At 33.3% G+C, this 15,562-nt stretch overlaps 1 protein-coding gene across 5 annotated transcripts; it reads right to left on the minus strand.

The window, feature by feature from the left end:
• Positions 1 to 2,816: 2,816 nt before the first annotated feature.
• Positions 2,817 to 13,330, minus strand: LOC110993108 (probable protein phosphatase 2C T23F11.1). 5 transcript variants are annotated; one of them, XM_022259212.2, is made up of 8 exons: positions 13,312 to 13,330; positions 11,949 to 12,139; positions 10,983 to 11,080; positions 8,994 to 9,143; positions 8,214 to 8,394; positions 7,610 to 7,701; positions 6,836 to 7,009; positions 2,817 to 4,279 (listed from the first exon to the last, which is right to left on the minus strand). In XM_022259212.2, the coding sequence occupies exons 2-8, from the start codon at positions 12,133 to 12,135 to the stop codon at positions 4,187 to 4,189; spliced, it is 975 nt and encodes a 324-aa protein (XP_022114904.1). In that variant the 5' UTR covers positions 12,136 to 12,139; positions 13,312 to 13,330; the 3' UTR covers positions 2,817 to 4,186. The 5 variants fall into 5 exon arrangements, with proteins under 5 accessions (XP_022114904.1, XP_022114906.1, XP_022114907.1 ...); XM_022259214.2 differs by lacking the exon at positions 13,312 to 13,330 and adding an exon at positions 12,586 to 12,765; XM_022259215.2 differs by lacking the exon at positions 13,312 to 13,330 and adding an exon at positions 12,422 to 12,507.
• Positions 13,331 to 15,562: the final 2,232 nt, after the last annotated feature.

Raw genomic sequence — 15,562 nt, forward strand, 5'->3', positions numbered from 1 at the left:
CTGCTATCATAATTTTAACGAAAAAATCGAACATCAGCAAATATAAACAATTTTTACTATTTAGAAATAGACTCTGTTCTTTGATGCATGACTCACGTGTAAATTTAAGATTACAATCGCATTTGATTCGGATATCATACAAGTTCAATCTTGTATTATTGTACTGTCATAAAATATAAACAGTAGTAATCTAATTTGCACTATAATTGGGTAGGCAAACTCCGAACTATTTTACTGCAAATACTTGTTTCACAAGGTCGATTTGCCTGCTAGGCAAAACAACAAAACACATCGAAGAATGCAAATATGCTTCAAAAAGCTTTATTTAATTGTATTTCTTAATTTTAAGAGCAGTGTTGGCCTAGTGGCTTCAGCGTGCGGCTCTCATACCTGAGGTCGTAGGTTCGATCCCCGGCGGTCCACCAATGGACTCTCTTTCTATTTGCTCGAACAGTGAAGACATGTCTTAGACCCAAAAAGCCGACGACGTGTGTCAGGCACTGGAGAGTGATCACCTACTTGACTATTCGACTTAAAATATGATCATGAAACGGATTCAGAAATCTGAGGCCAAGTCCTAAAAGTGGTTGTAGCGCCACAGATTTTTTTTTAAAGATTATCCTGGAGTACAGTTTAGTCTTGATAATCTATACATATAATGTCGATATACGATTTGACATGTTTTTATTATTATATTCATAATTGCATATCGTCATAATACATAAAACCTCTAAATAATTTGTACACGGCTTCGGCGCGAAAAGCAAACTCGCTCGACGATTTGTGCGAGTCGTGTTAAGATAGGTATGAAGGGAGTAACTTAAAATCTTTTTCAGTTTTTGTGTGATACCGCCGCCCATGGACACTCAATGACAGATAGGCCTTTTAAGAATAGCTACGTATTCTTCTAGAAGGACCGTTAGTCATATTGTTTTGGACTTTAGGTATAGAATTTCCTTCTAATATTTTTTGATTGAATGAATGAATGAATGACATGAAGATTTGTATAAAATAAAAAGTCGTGTATATAAAAATTATTTTTATTAATAACAATTTTACAACCTATTGTACATTTAAGATATGTTAACATAATTTAAGCTCTAAATTCACGATTTTCACAAACAAAACACGAATAAATGTAAAAATATAACAAAAATGCATAGGAGTAAAAAATATAAAACGAAAGGTCATTGACTCTAAAAGGTCACTGACCCTTAAAGATCACCTCCATTCTATCAGCTGTTCATGACAATAATTTTCTTTTCTTCGTACCTTATACAGTTTTATTTTCTTAAGGTTAAATTTAAACTTTGGGCTAACAATCAAATTTTTTAAAACAAAAAAGTATGTGATTTATAAATTAATCAATTTTCATGAAGCCTTTGAAAATATTACTTAATATCAAATGCACATATTATTTGATATTATTATTGAACTATTATTAACAACCACTTATAATAATTTACTTAATTTAAAATTTTATTATAATTATTTCTATCTTTGATAATATTATGAATTAATTTCAATAAGTACAAGTAACACAAATCATGGAGCTTTTCATGGGGGCAAACGAGCAAGAGGCTCATCTGATGTTAAGTGTTACCGCCGCCCATGGACTCTCACTGCCAAAGGTGCGTTGTCGGCCTTTTAAGAATTACTCTTTTTGTAAAGGATTTGGGTTCAAATTGGCCACTCAAATATTTAAGAGGCCAGTTATTTGGGTTCCCTTTTTTTAATAACAAAAAATCAATAAAATTACCAAAAACCCTTAAAAAAAATAACAAAAATATACAGAAACAATATAATTGTGGTCACACAAAATCCAGTTCAATATAAAATTCAATGCAAAATAGATATACTTCGATATTAATGACTAGACATGAGCAATTTGGATAATTCAAAACTAAGGGCCTGTTTCACAATGTATGGATAAAGTACCAACCAAATAGCTATGCAACACATAAATTATTCGAAAGATAAAAGTTCCGAATAAGATACTTCATATTTCATGACGAATAACGCAACAAACACTATTTTAGTAATAAATAAGTTCCAAATAAGCTATTTATTACTTATTAACCAATAAGTAATAAATAGCTTATTTGGAACTTATCCGGGCATTGTGAAACATACCCTTAGTCATCTGTCAATAATTTAAAAATGTATACGTTTCTCACATATCCCTTAGCTTATTTGAAGCATGAAATCCGGACTAAAAGAGAAACTTTGTATAATGCTAAATGTCCAAAAAGGGACTGTAAGCTTTGTTCTGACCGTATCAAAGCTAGGAGGTAGGCGGAAACTTTCATATCACTGATCGCATTTCTAGACTACTAGATACCAAAACTATATCCCAGATGAAAAAATCCCATCAATTATCGTATGCTTGATGTTACTATAATAAAAAAACAGTCCTAAGTCCTGATCACCAAGCCAAGGATAGTAAATGAATTCTTTTCAGTTAATTAGCGTTAAGTAATGGGCCGTTCTAGTATTATGTACGCACTATGGGGGGGGGGGGGATTTTATTTGCTGACCTGGCAAACGTCGTGTTGCCATGTATATCATTTATAATAAAAAATATTATTGGATGGGGTTGATCGTAGAGGGTTGAAAATATAGGGTTGTATGTATTTTTAATGCTGTTGATACAGTTGATAAAAAAATATTTTTTTATTTTTTTGCAACATTTAAATAAAGATAAAAATATTTAGGGGTACCCTTAACATTTAGGGGGATGAAAAATAGATGTTGTCCGATTCTCAGACATACCCAATATGCACAAAAAAAATTTCATGAGAATCGGTCAAGCCGTTTCGGAGGAGTTTAACCACCGCGACACGAGAATTTTATATATAAGATTCGTGATTACGTCAACAATAATTATTTATTTTGCTGACAAAAGGGGGGGAGTAAATCTGCTTACATATCGACTCTGAATGTGAAACTGACTATCAAACAAAACTATTTTTTTTTAATTGTATTAAACAAAAACATATTTAAGAAAATGCACAAATATTTGATTGTAGACTTCAAAAATACGGGAGCGATCCATCAACATATATTAAATAAAATATATAGTTTACAATAAATTAATTTGTTAATATAAAATGCTACAGTATAATGTATAGAAACGAAAATTTTGGCACAGCTATTTTTGAGTATTTTCTCTTATATATGTTTAATATTGTATTTAAATATCCTTAAACGAAGTAGGGAAAATAATTGAAAAACTACAATTTTACACCGCGCTATTACCAATTGACATGAAAATATCGTTAACTAGACATCTGAGGTAATTTCGAGTACTCACCCACTAAGCTGTGATCCTTTCCCTGACTTAACTATTAACGTTAAATTTTTAATTCTAGTAAATTATAATTTAAACAACAACATAGTGCTCAATCAACATATAAGATGTACAATGAAATGAACAAAATTAAATTAAAAGTATATTTTCATTTTAGTTTTCTAATTATCCATTTTTATGTTAAGCATATTGCCAAACATACATTTTTTTCTAGACCAATAGGCCAATAAATGGGCTTTAGATTTATTTAAAAAAAAATTATAGGACTGAGGGCAAATTAAGTGATACCACAGATGGACGATTACTTCGCTCGCAAATGCTTGAATACGAACGCAGTATTTATTGTACACATAATTATTTTTAATAGGCCGGCAACGTACTCGCGATCACGTTTATAGACCAGGGGCAAACGGGCAGGAAGCTCACCTGATGCTAAGTGACACCGCCGATAAACACTCTCGATGCTAGAGAGATCTCGAATGCGTTGCCGGCATTTTAAGAATTGTTTTTCGTTTGTTGATCCAAAGTCAAATTGGTTCGGAAATACTTCAATGGGCAGTTCCAGAGTGTACACACAAACTGCCATCATAATACACAAACGACAAACAATTTGCGTCATATTAAAAATTCACAGACTAGGAATACAGTACATATTAAACATAATTCGCATTTTTTATGAACATGTGCGACAGAGATAGTGCTATACACATCTCTTTCTATCGTTGTGCGAGTACAAAGCTAATTCGCTTAAATTCCTAAGTGCAAATTAAAACTCTATTAAATATTCCGTCTCCCTCATTCCATAAAGGTGTGATAAAGATATTTTTTTTTTATGACTATGTCATTTTTTCTGATTTTTCCGATTAATAACCCTTTTTACTTCAGGTCTTCTTCATCTTCAGCATACAAGAGATCATCCGCGTTGGTCTCAAATTTGTCGTTCAAGAGTTGATCAGCTGGTATAGCTTTCTGAAATTATAAAATTATTTATTTATTTAACGAAACTTTGATAACAAGGCGAGCAAACATCAGGTGAGCCCTGCCCTGCCCGTTTGCCCACTGTTCTATAAAAAAGGCGTTTTGAAAATTAACCGACTACAAATATGTGTCAATGATATTTATGTATTAACCCAGAACATATCCCACAAAAGAACCCATTTTTAATAACACTTGCGTGCTCGAACTTGATTTAGATTCCGAGATATGAGTGGACAAACATATATTTAAAAATACCGTGGCATTATTTACGAAACGTATACCCAAATCTAGGTCTTATAACCTAGATTTGGGTATCATTGGTATATTATATTTCATCATTATATTGGGTATGATTTTGGTGATAATTTGTTTCTTGAAACTAACAAGTAGCTGATCAAAAAAATATTTATTCACGTAGATAACACATTGTACAGTTATAAACGTCAAAAAAGAGATATACATTAAATGCTTCTAATTAACATTTACTGCCAGTTCTCAAATCAAGGGCGTAGAACAGAACAAAAGAACCGGCAATAAACTCTCCACCACTCTTTTTAATCGCCGAGTTTTTTTTACACAATGTTTGTAAGGAGCTGCATTGATTACACCATGTTCCACATGACACCTTAAGTAATAAATGATAATATAAATGAAATCTCAGATTGTCAAAGATCCTCTATCAGCAGGAGGCATGGTGAAATAGGAGCACCCACTTACATTCTCGTGGGAACAACACGCAAGTACATAGTCGAAATAACTAACATCACCGCATACACGAATTCAAGTACGACCAGTCACCATAAGTAGCACCCGTTCACGAGTATGACGCATGGCCAGCCATCGGCCCCCTCGCCATGTTTTAGGGAGAGAGACAACCCGGCGCATGGACGCTGCCACAAGCAATGACATTTAAGCGAGCATGACGATCCTTGAAATGTGAACTTGGCTATGGAAATAAAGATATAACTAATATACTATACTGAAATAATTTGATACCACATGGATCATGGATCACGGTTTGTTCCCACTTTAAAACAGTCGTGGATGTTGACGATCGCCCCAGTCGGGAAATGCAGCTTATGTCTGACACACGCCATCGACTTTTAGTGTCTAATGTCGTTTACGTAACGATATTTTCCTGAACCATACAAACATTGAAAGCGCCCATAGGTCCATTGGTGCAAAGAAATCTATCCTTGGGTATGAGTCAAATACTGAATCTACGTGGCCAATATTGCTCTTTACTCTTGAAATCAAATAGTAAAAGTTTATTTTCCTGGGTATATTTCTGATATATATACTTAATTAACATTGTAAAACCTAACATCACGACAGCCATTTTGTTATGGCATTGGATATATTGACTCTATGGGTCAAATTAGATATTTCATATTTAATTAATTATTTCCTTTGCTAAAGACGTATTTGAAAAAGTTCTCATGTCTCTTTCCATCGCCGTGTAAACACATTTAATAGAAATAGACAAAAATTTTAAATGATGCATATTATGAATCCAGAATTCCGTAACGAAAAAAACCTAACATCCCCCACTCCGACCCGCACAGCGGTGATACTTTTTTGTTTTCCCTTTTATCAATAAATACCAGAACTTTTAATGACTTTTTGAAATATCACGCTTGTCTCTTTAGTTCAGCAACTCGCCTTTAGCTGGCTTTGGTTGTATTGGAAAACTACCATAATCAGTCATGTCTTAGTATTTTCGTTTCTATTTAAAACACACTAAAAATCAAACACATAACGCTTTAGAATTATTTATTAACAAAACTGACATGAATTTAATAAAAAAACTTGCACAAATTTAAATATAAAAATTTAGAAAATTCCGTTTGATCACAAATTCAAATGCGAGAAAGTTATGGTTTATTTACTAAGCATTATTTGGCTGTATTCCAACGCTAAGAGCCGAAACTTTTGACATTCAGATACTCTAAGGATAAGATTCAGAAACGAGATTTAGCGCCAAGTCAGACGCGGACGTCAAAAATGACAATCACACACGAATGTCTAAATGTTGCCATGCAACAAAAATAATTTGGAAACTCCTTAGCGATTACAAAAGACCATTTATGTAAAATCTCGGGTATTAAATATAAATTTATTTGTGAATAATTTTCTAAATGCCAACGAGTTAAGAATTTGACTCTTCAGTATTTAAGCATTAGTACCGTCTTGAGCCCAAACTCCAATATTTATTAGGTCGTTGGGTGTCGAGACACTTGTATGGGCACTGTAAATAATTTTCTGTTAGAAATCTAGCCCAATCTGGCATAACTGGGGTTATTTCTTGTATCCGGCATTATTAAATCGGTAAAAGGTTGATCAATGAAACTGCATACATTTCTTTTCTTCTGTACTAAAATAAAAAAAAATGTTTTTTCCTAATTTTAGAAAGCTTTTTAGCGAAGATTCTAAAGGAATTCTGCAATATCCAAGATACGTTATTCGTAAGGATTTGAAATTTTTTCAATAAGTTTTTGGGTTGAAGGCAACAGAATATTAACTGCTCTTCATTGCATTAAAACTTACCATCATATGTGGTGCCGGAAATGGTGATAAGCAGATGATCAAGACAGTCATGTTGTCACAACCCAAGCCCCCAGTGAGACAGTTGGGTGCCAGACATCGCTGCATTAGGGCTTCGCAAACTGCCGGCGGCTCCCACCCACTCAGAAGTCGGATTCGACAGAATGATATCACCTCCTATAATTTAATTTTTAATAAACTATAGTTCGCGACTGTTTATTGCTTGTAAAAAGTCTATCGAATACAACCAGTAATTTAGTCGCACAGAATTTAATATAGTAAATTACGTAATTATTGGATTTAGGAGGCATTGTGTAGATCAAAATTATAGGTTTTTCATCTATTTATATAGCAAGTACCCTCTAAAGTAACAATAAGCAATATCATCTTATAAATACACTTTTCCTCTATTTATTCATTTAGAATTCTATTAAATGGCAAAAAATGTAGCCCTTCAAAATGACCGAGTACTTTTGAAGGGTTACAAAAATGAATTTATGTATAATTCATGTAGTAATTAAAGTAGCGGGTGTTTGAAAAAATTAGACCGTACTTTAAGAAGAATCTTAACATAAGAAGACTGAAGTTCGTGCCTATCATAAAAAGTCCTGAACTACACTTCCACTTGCTGCTTCCACTATCCTCAGCTTGTCTCAGGGCATGTGGAGACCCATAATTGTCTTTATTTGGTCATACCAGCGATCGACACCAACTTCTTCGACTAAAATTAATTTGTGCCTAATAACTGGATATGTTTCTTTTCTTATAATAGCTCACCTCATTGGAAAGAACCTCCCATATCCCATCACAGGCGATCACTATAAACTCCCAGTCTTCATTTAACTGCCGCACTTGCACATCTGGGTACGCTGTTAAATTTAAATGTTTTATAAAATCAACATTCTGAAAAGTTTTGGGCCAGACAGAAATTAAAAATTTCAGACCTATCCCAGCATCGCATAGTAAAGATTGCTATCATTAACGAATAAACTCAAAACCGGGTACGATTCAAACAATTATTTTAAATGCAACGCAACTTTTTTAAACTACCCTCTAAATAACAATAATTAAAATAAATCAACCGTACAATCTTTTTAGGTTTTATATGCCTATATCTGATATATTACGATCATTTATCAATCTAAGGCATCTGTGACAAGATCTAAGGCAAGTCGGTTCCCTCGAGATGTTTGCCTCCACCGTTTGAGGGAACGTCTAATGCGTACATAGTAAGTCCATTGGTGCACAACAGGGGATCGAACCTACGACTTCAGAATGAGAGTCAAAACGCTGAAGCCTAGAAGGAGTGTTAGTCAAGGGACTAACACTCCATCACAAATCCAATAAACATCAACTATTATTCTGAAACAGAAATACTTACCAGTAACAATTTGTTCACGTGGTGACATTCTGTAATTCCTCTTAAAGAAGTAATCTCCCAGAGCCCGGGACAGCGCCAGATTTCCATTGACCCTATTAAGTTGAACCCAACCGCCCCCAGCCGTTATCCTCTCCAGTTCTTCCTTGTTAGTCGGTTTGTGGTCGAACGATAATGGTTCCACCTGTGATTATATTATTCGTTCAAAATTACGTATGCACTACATGGGAGCATTGATTTTATTATTTTTAATGGCATTGGGCGATTACGTCAGCAGTAATTATTAACTTTTTTTCACATGGCAACACATACACTGTCTATGCTTGAAACGGTGTCGTCTATAGGGGTACTCGTTCTCGGGGGTACTCGTATATCTGTCACATAATGGCGTACAAATTTGTCATAATAGTAATTTTACATTTCTGATATCTTTGATCACTACATAATTAAAATAGTTAATAAAAAAATATTAATAATAATGTTTCACGCAAATAATCATTAATAGAAAATATTTATTTTGTCAAAAGTACATAGTAGGTACATTAACGCCCAAACACTATTTACCTAACTATTAAAAATCACACTTTTACGGTTATTTTGAATATTAAAAAATATTTAATCAACAAAAACTTAGAGTCTTTCAAGAAAAGAGCGTACCCATTCTTAAAAGGCCGGCAACACACTCGAGAGCCCTCTGGCATTGAGTGTCCATGAGCGGCGGTATCACTGAACATCAGGTGAGCCTCCTGCCCATTTGCCCCCTGTTCTATAAAAAAAACTTACCGCTCCTGCCACACTCGCGACAGCCCTCGAATCTCCAACATTAGCGCAATAAATAGTATTATCCTTAATCAAAACGACAACTGCAGTACTCCCGGCTGCTTTTTCTTGCATATTTTCTTCCAACATCGCCTGATCCAGGTCTAGGAAAGCCTGAAAAGAGGAGTTAAAATTTGTTTCATCAAATTTATTTTTCCTTAGAGGCTATCAAAATTACATAGACAATTATCATGGCGCACTAAGCTACTCACCGGCGCTAACGATGTGACAGTCTATGCTTGCAGTAAAACTCAAAACATAGGGATATGACGTCACTGTAGAATGATAAGCTCATATGTCAAAAAAACATTTTATTTTTTATTCTTAAACAAAAATTATTCGAAGATAAAATTTCCGAATAAGAAACTTGGCGTTTCATGGCGCTATCTGACAGTCGTTAATCAATAAGTAATAAATAGCGTATTTGGAACTTATCTGGACATTGTGAAACAGACCCTAAAGACTCTTATGTCATTTAAATGTTGAACTAATAAAGTCAGGACTTATTTATGTGATTGATGAACTGTAGAGCACATAATAATATTTTAACGGACATTGACGAAAAATATTTTTTTTGTATACTGAAATGTTTGGGGCTCTGGAAATACGAAGTTATCTTTCTACTGCGACGATAATCAGTATTTAATTTTATTAAAAAAATATTTAAGTTTACTAACGTCTCTATACCAGGTTTTACAATTTACTTAAAAGAAAGTTTTATTTTAAACTAGCAGACTCGGCCAAGCGTTGCTGTGGCTAAGGTTTTTGTTATATTACATAATAGTAAACTATTCAAGGGAAACGGTATTTGAATCTATGTGAAAGATAGCTATGTGAAACGTTGGTACTTGAAACACAGCGCCATCTGTTAGAATTGTATCAAATAATAAACAAATAATTTGCAATAAAATAAAATTGCGACTATAATTAATGATCTAAGCTATCCTATCTCTTAAGTTGGACCAGACTGCTCAGGGTGTGTCAATTTAATTTAAAATCGGTTAAGTAGTTTAGGAGTCCATCGCGGACAAACATCGTGACAGGAGATTTATATATATTAAGATTTAAGTAGTTATTAAACTCCCGTTTCCCTAATGTAACATAAAAAATCTAAAAGTATATTTTGATTTGGCATTTGACAGGTAGGGTTAATCCTGTCAATTTTCTAGTTTTGTGTTCCAAAATTGTAAATTGCTATATTTTTTTATTAAAAAGCTACCTATTCTAGAATACATTTGACTAAACTAATTCAAAAAATCTTTTAACCTCCGAGAAATCGTCCTTGCTAAATGAAATATCACACTTGTTAAAATTAGCATAAACTTATTTATACTGCTAATGAGTACTGTTGTAAGTTACCTTGACTCACAATTTTTATAAACATGCAATGCAATTGAATATTCCTTAGAATTTGGTGTTTTACAATTTTAATGTAGGTTAACGTAAAACTGATTTAAACTCAGTTACATACTTGCTTGGTTATATTTCCAGTCAACAACTTTTACACCGGTCAAACTAATATGATCTTTCGTCGTGTATATGATCCATAATGATATGATACCATGTGTCCTAAATTGTAATTTAAAATAATTTATTCATTTAGGTAACCCAATATATGTATACATACTTGTGAACGTCAATAATAAAATACACATTAAATGCTTCTAATTTTGCATTTACTGCCAGTTCTCAAAAGAAGAGAAAGAACAGAGGCAACAAGCTGCAACCATTACACCGTGTTCCACATAATAACTTAATAATGATAATAAAAACAAAGAATTGTCCTCTATTAGCATTAGCAATGCTGAAATAGGAGAATGCACTTAATTTCTTGTGAGAACATCACACCTGCTAACCACAATCAAAGTTTCATGAACCATTTTTGTGGGAACTTGTATAATATAAACAAGTATTGACCACATATACATAAAGTTGCTTAATTTTGATTATTACCTGTTTCATTGCCTCTTCAATGTTCCCCAAATGATACTCCGGCCGAGCTGTTACAAATTTGTGAAGATGTTTCCCAGCATATTCTGCTACATTAGCACCTGCAATTTTCACACTCTAAAGTGAGAATAGGCACAGTCAAAGGCTTTATATTAAAATTTCAATGGACTGTTTATTTTCACCCATGCATTGAACCTGACACTTAAGTACCAGATCATGGAATCATTATCTCTAGTAAAATCCCAAAACTGGAGGGTATAGACAGGCAAATTACTGTAACATTCTTACCCATATTTTTTTATAGCCAGGCATATACATTACTCAACAGCAATAGATTATAATTGGGAACAGATTTATCAACACAAGTTAAAGAAATGGCTAATTGTCATTGTGTTTGCAACATGGTACTTGAGATAGCAAAGGTCATTGATCTTTGAGCATAGAAAATATCAGTGTTATTTAAAATGATAATATTTTTTTTATTATAAATTTCATTTTAATAATTTAATATTAATAATATTTAGATACCATAAATACATATTTATTTGTCAAGCTTTTAACATTTATGAATGATGTGATTAACCCAAAAATAGTACATATACCAAATTTAATAATAATTTGTGATATAGAACTAGTATGAATTATTGCAGCAATATTTGTTATAAATACAGTTAACCATTTACAATGACATCATTTAGAAAACCATAATGGTTCTATTGACCAAAATCAAAGGTCCCAGCTGAATTCTATCATATAAGGTACTTAATGACTATGCCATCAGCTGTTACATTCAAATATGAGTATTCCCTTCATTGCCGTTATATCAGATTTTGACTGAATGTACATAGTTAAAAAATATATTACTTTTACTATTGTTATTATTTCTAACTTTGTGAATAATCATCAAATTCTTGTTTGGTTTTATTTTAAGTTTTTACAAAAATCAAGCATTAAAGTTAATTAAAATACCTCCATGTCCATCATAGACAGCAAAAAAAGCTGTTCCAGGATCATCAGGCAGTGAAAGAATATGTGTGTGTGAATCATCCATTGATACACGCCATCCTTGCATACAAGAAGAACCAACCAGGAACCGTGAATCCTGGCATGTTGAAGACTGCTTGTCTGTTACAGGTTCTGAAAGGGTCTGACCCATAACTCTGAAAAATAATATTTCTATATTTATAACTTTCAGGGAATCACTAACAATTTATCAATAAAATTTGGCTATGTTAGTATTGATTCTCTTGAATCTGTTGTTAGATTTTATTTCACCACATTTACCATCTACTTTTATATTGTATTGAAATTAATAAGAAATTAAATAAAGAAACTTTATTGGTCCTTTTAACAGCCAGTTAGCTGATCACTATTATTTATGAGTATAATACACCAAAATAAATATACACTCAGCAAAGATGAAAGATGATGTCATATCATACCAATGCTTTTGCACCTCTCCTATAATTTATATACTGCGGAAAATAATCGCCTTAGTTTTTTAGCCCAGCTCTAGACTGAACAAAATATCAATGTAATACATTTATTTATATATGTAGAGATTACAATATCATTATCGTTCATTTTGTTATCGGAAAAAACTTACGTAGTACTTGATGCGAGATGTTTTACTTATTGTTATCCTATAAAGAATTATCCCTATTACTTTATTATAGTTGGCAATCAAATTATTAAATTAAAATATTTAATGCGTAAATAATAACACAAAACTCAATTCCGCTGCCGATAATCACCAATAAAAACAAATTTTAAAGTCGAAAGTCGAAACTGAAAAGTCTGAACTGTCGTTGTCAACTATGTTTTGACATTTGATAATTGACTGTTCAGGAAATGGAAGACAGCAATTCACGAATAATATGTAATGAAATAATATAAATTGGGTTCAAGCACAAATTTTTCCCCAGGCTGCTGTAAGCTTCAGTTTTGATACATTACTTCCATCTTTTTATAATACAACAGGTGACAAAGGCACAGGAGACTAACCTGCTGTTAAGTGATACCATCGGCTATCACCTACATTGCCAGAGGGCTCGCAAGTGCGTTGCCGGCCTTAGAATTGGTATCACTTTTTCCCTATCTGGTACTGATATGGCATGATATGACTGGCTATGGCAACATAAAAATGGTTAATGACAACATTAAAATCGCGGATACCTGTATATACCTGTAGGGATTATGAAAATATTTTATTAAAGAATATTCTACTATATCTCTATATCGTAATATATATATATACTATAACAAATGTTATTTACCAGGATTTCAGGTAATCTACAAACAATAGCCTAAATACACAATAAGACTAACTTGCCTTAAAATTTTTAATGCGGGTATAGGATACATCTTTCATTTATTTGTTAAGAAACAGCATAGATCAAGTTTAAAATTTGCTATTAAAACATAAATTACCTAAACGAAATTTTTTTAAGCTATTCACAGTCTGACATCACATTTTTCCAGCTAACAGTTCAATGTCATTTATTAATGTCGTAATAAAAACAAAATAATGAGGTTACATTACAATAAAACGAATCATGTAAGAAAAATTTGTGCTAAATACCTCTTTCACATCTGATCTTTGGATTACTCGGCAACGTACGGAGATCCTGGTCAAATACCATTTTCCTAAGACAAATATATTTAGACACATATTCGAATTTTAATAATATAACGTTTTCCAGACTGAATTGGCTACAGCAACTTAGATACTTGTCTTGTGCCGTGTACACAGGCGACATGATGACAGTGAACAATGTATGAGAACCTAATCCATTCCATTCGTATTCATACTTTGATGTAAGGATTTAACAAATACATAAACGACTATTGCCAAGCTTAACACAAAATTTTGTATTTTTATTCCTTAATGATTCCCAGATAATCTTTAATTAAACATAGGACAGTTAATTAATAGGAATAATCATCACCATTATACCATCTGGCATCATCTATAATAGCTCTGGTATATTTTTTTTATGTATTTATGGAGGAAAGCGGGCAGGACGCTCATCTGTTGTTCATCGCTTATCAAGTGATACCGCCGCCCATGGACACTCACATTGCCCGAAAGTAAGTGCGTTGTAGGCCTTTTAAGAACTGGCACGCCTTTTTCCTGAAGGACCCTAAATTCAATTGATTGGGATATACTTCAGTGGGCAACTACCACATAGTGTTAGTGCACAGCAAAAACTTAAAAGGACGGCAACGCACTTGCGAGCCCTCTGGCATTGTGTCCATGGGCGGCAGTATTACTTAACCTCAGGTGAGCCTCCTGTCTATTTGCCCCCTGTTCTATAAAAAAAACGCTCAGTTGTCGAACGATGGAAGTTGTGGCGGTACGGGTGGTATTTTGTATTCTGCCTACACGACCGATACTGAAAAAAATGGTCTAAACTCCTCTGACCATTATGTCATTAATTATCCAATATCTTGCATAATTATTACTAATGCGACTCTCAAACCTGAATGAGTTTAAATCCGAGCTCTGCAACGACGGTATCATATTTTTATATGCGCAATTAATATTTACTTGTTGAAGTCAAACATCTAGAGAAACTGATATATAAGATATGTAAGACGAAAATCCACTCTCTATGTCAGAAAATGCTCATAGAAACGGAAGCAATATGATGATTTAACCTACTTGTAGGATTATAGAGCTAACATAATATTATATAGATATAATCAGTATGATGATAAAATAATCTAACTTAATTAAATGAATTTAATACTTGTAGTAATCTAACTACTACTTGTAGTAACAGATAATCATAATGCGCTCCTGTTGCTCTTTTTAGCAAATATGCTATAATATGTATGATGCGGTCGTTTTTAGGCATTTTTTGTAAAGGTACACGCAAGTAGAGCCGATATTTCGATTTCAATTAAAATATAGTTTATTGAAACCTTAAAGATAACAATCAAATGTACAGTATTTACAATTTTCCTAACCTACGTAGTAATCAGAATATTAATAAAAAAATTTAAACAATTGTAATAAGTTTAGTCCTGTTGAACGAAGAAAGCACCAGCTCTGGGATCACCAGTACTATCTCCCAGGCGCCTACTTAACTCTTTTATTAACGCCTGTGCACTTTAACCCCACGGGAGGGTCTCTACTAGAAAGAGTACAAAAGCGAAGTTGGAGGAAGGCTCTTTTTTATTTCCTGCCTGCTCTGCTTTCGCAACAGCATGCTGCTTTTCCGAGGGGGGTGAGACAGGTCTGACGTGTCCATACAAGTAGGATCCCATACCAATGCCATTCCTATCTTCCAAAGGATCAACGACATCCCATCTGGCCGCTTACATAGTCCTTAGCGATACCTGTTGGCTCCAAAATAGCTGGTACATTGGCAGAGGCAAGAGAGCGAAACAAAAAAATGAATTTTGCATGGCCGAACTTTACTTATTATAGAACAATCACGAAGATCGTGAACTTTTTTTGACTAATCGTTTTATTATCTGTTAAATACCAATTTATTTATAATTCATTACTATCAATACGGGAAGTAGATTAACTCTGTACATATATACGCAAAAGGTTGGCGTAATTCATGAATCCT

The sequence above is a fragment of the Pieris rapae genome, chromosome 16 (genome assembly GCF_905147795.1).
Source record: "Pieris rapae chromosome 16, ilPieRapa1.1, whole genome shotgun sequence".
In the NCBI taxonomy this organism is placed as follows: Eukaryota; Metazoa; Arthropoda; class Insecta; order Lepidoptera; family Pieridae; genus Pieris; species Pieris rapae.

Coding starts and splice junctions, on each gene's coding strand:
- LOC110993108 (XM_022259212.2), bottom strand. CDS start 12,135: ATGGGTCAGACCCTTTCAGAACCTGTAACAGACAAGCAGTCTTCAACA. Junction 7,702..8,213: donor ACGTGAACAAATTGTTACTG/GTAAGTATTTCT, acceptor TAAATTTAACAG/CGTACCCAGATGTGCAAGTG. Junction 4,280..6,835: donor TTCCGGCACCACATATGATG/GTAAGTTTTAAT, acceptor TTATAATTTCAG/AAAGCTATACCAGCTGATCA.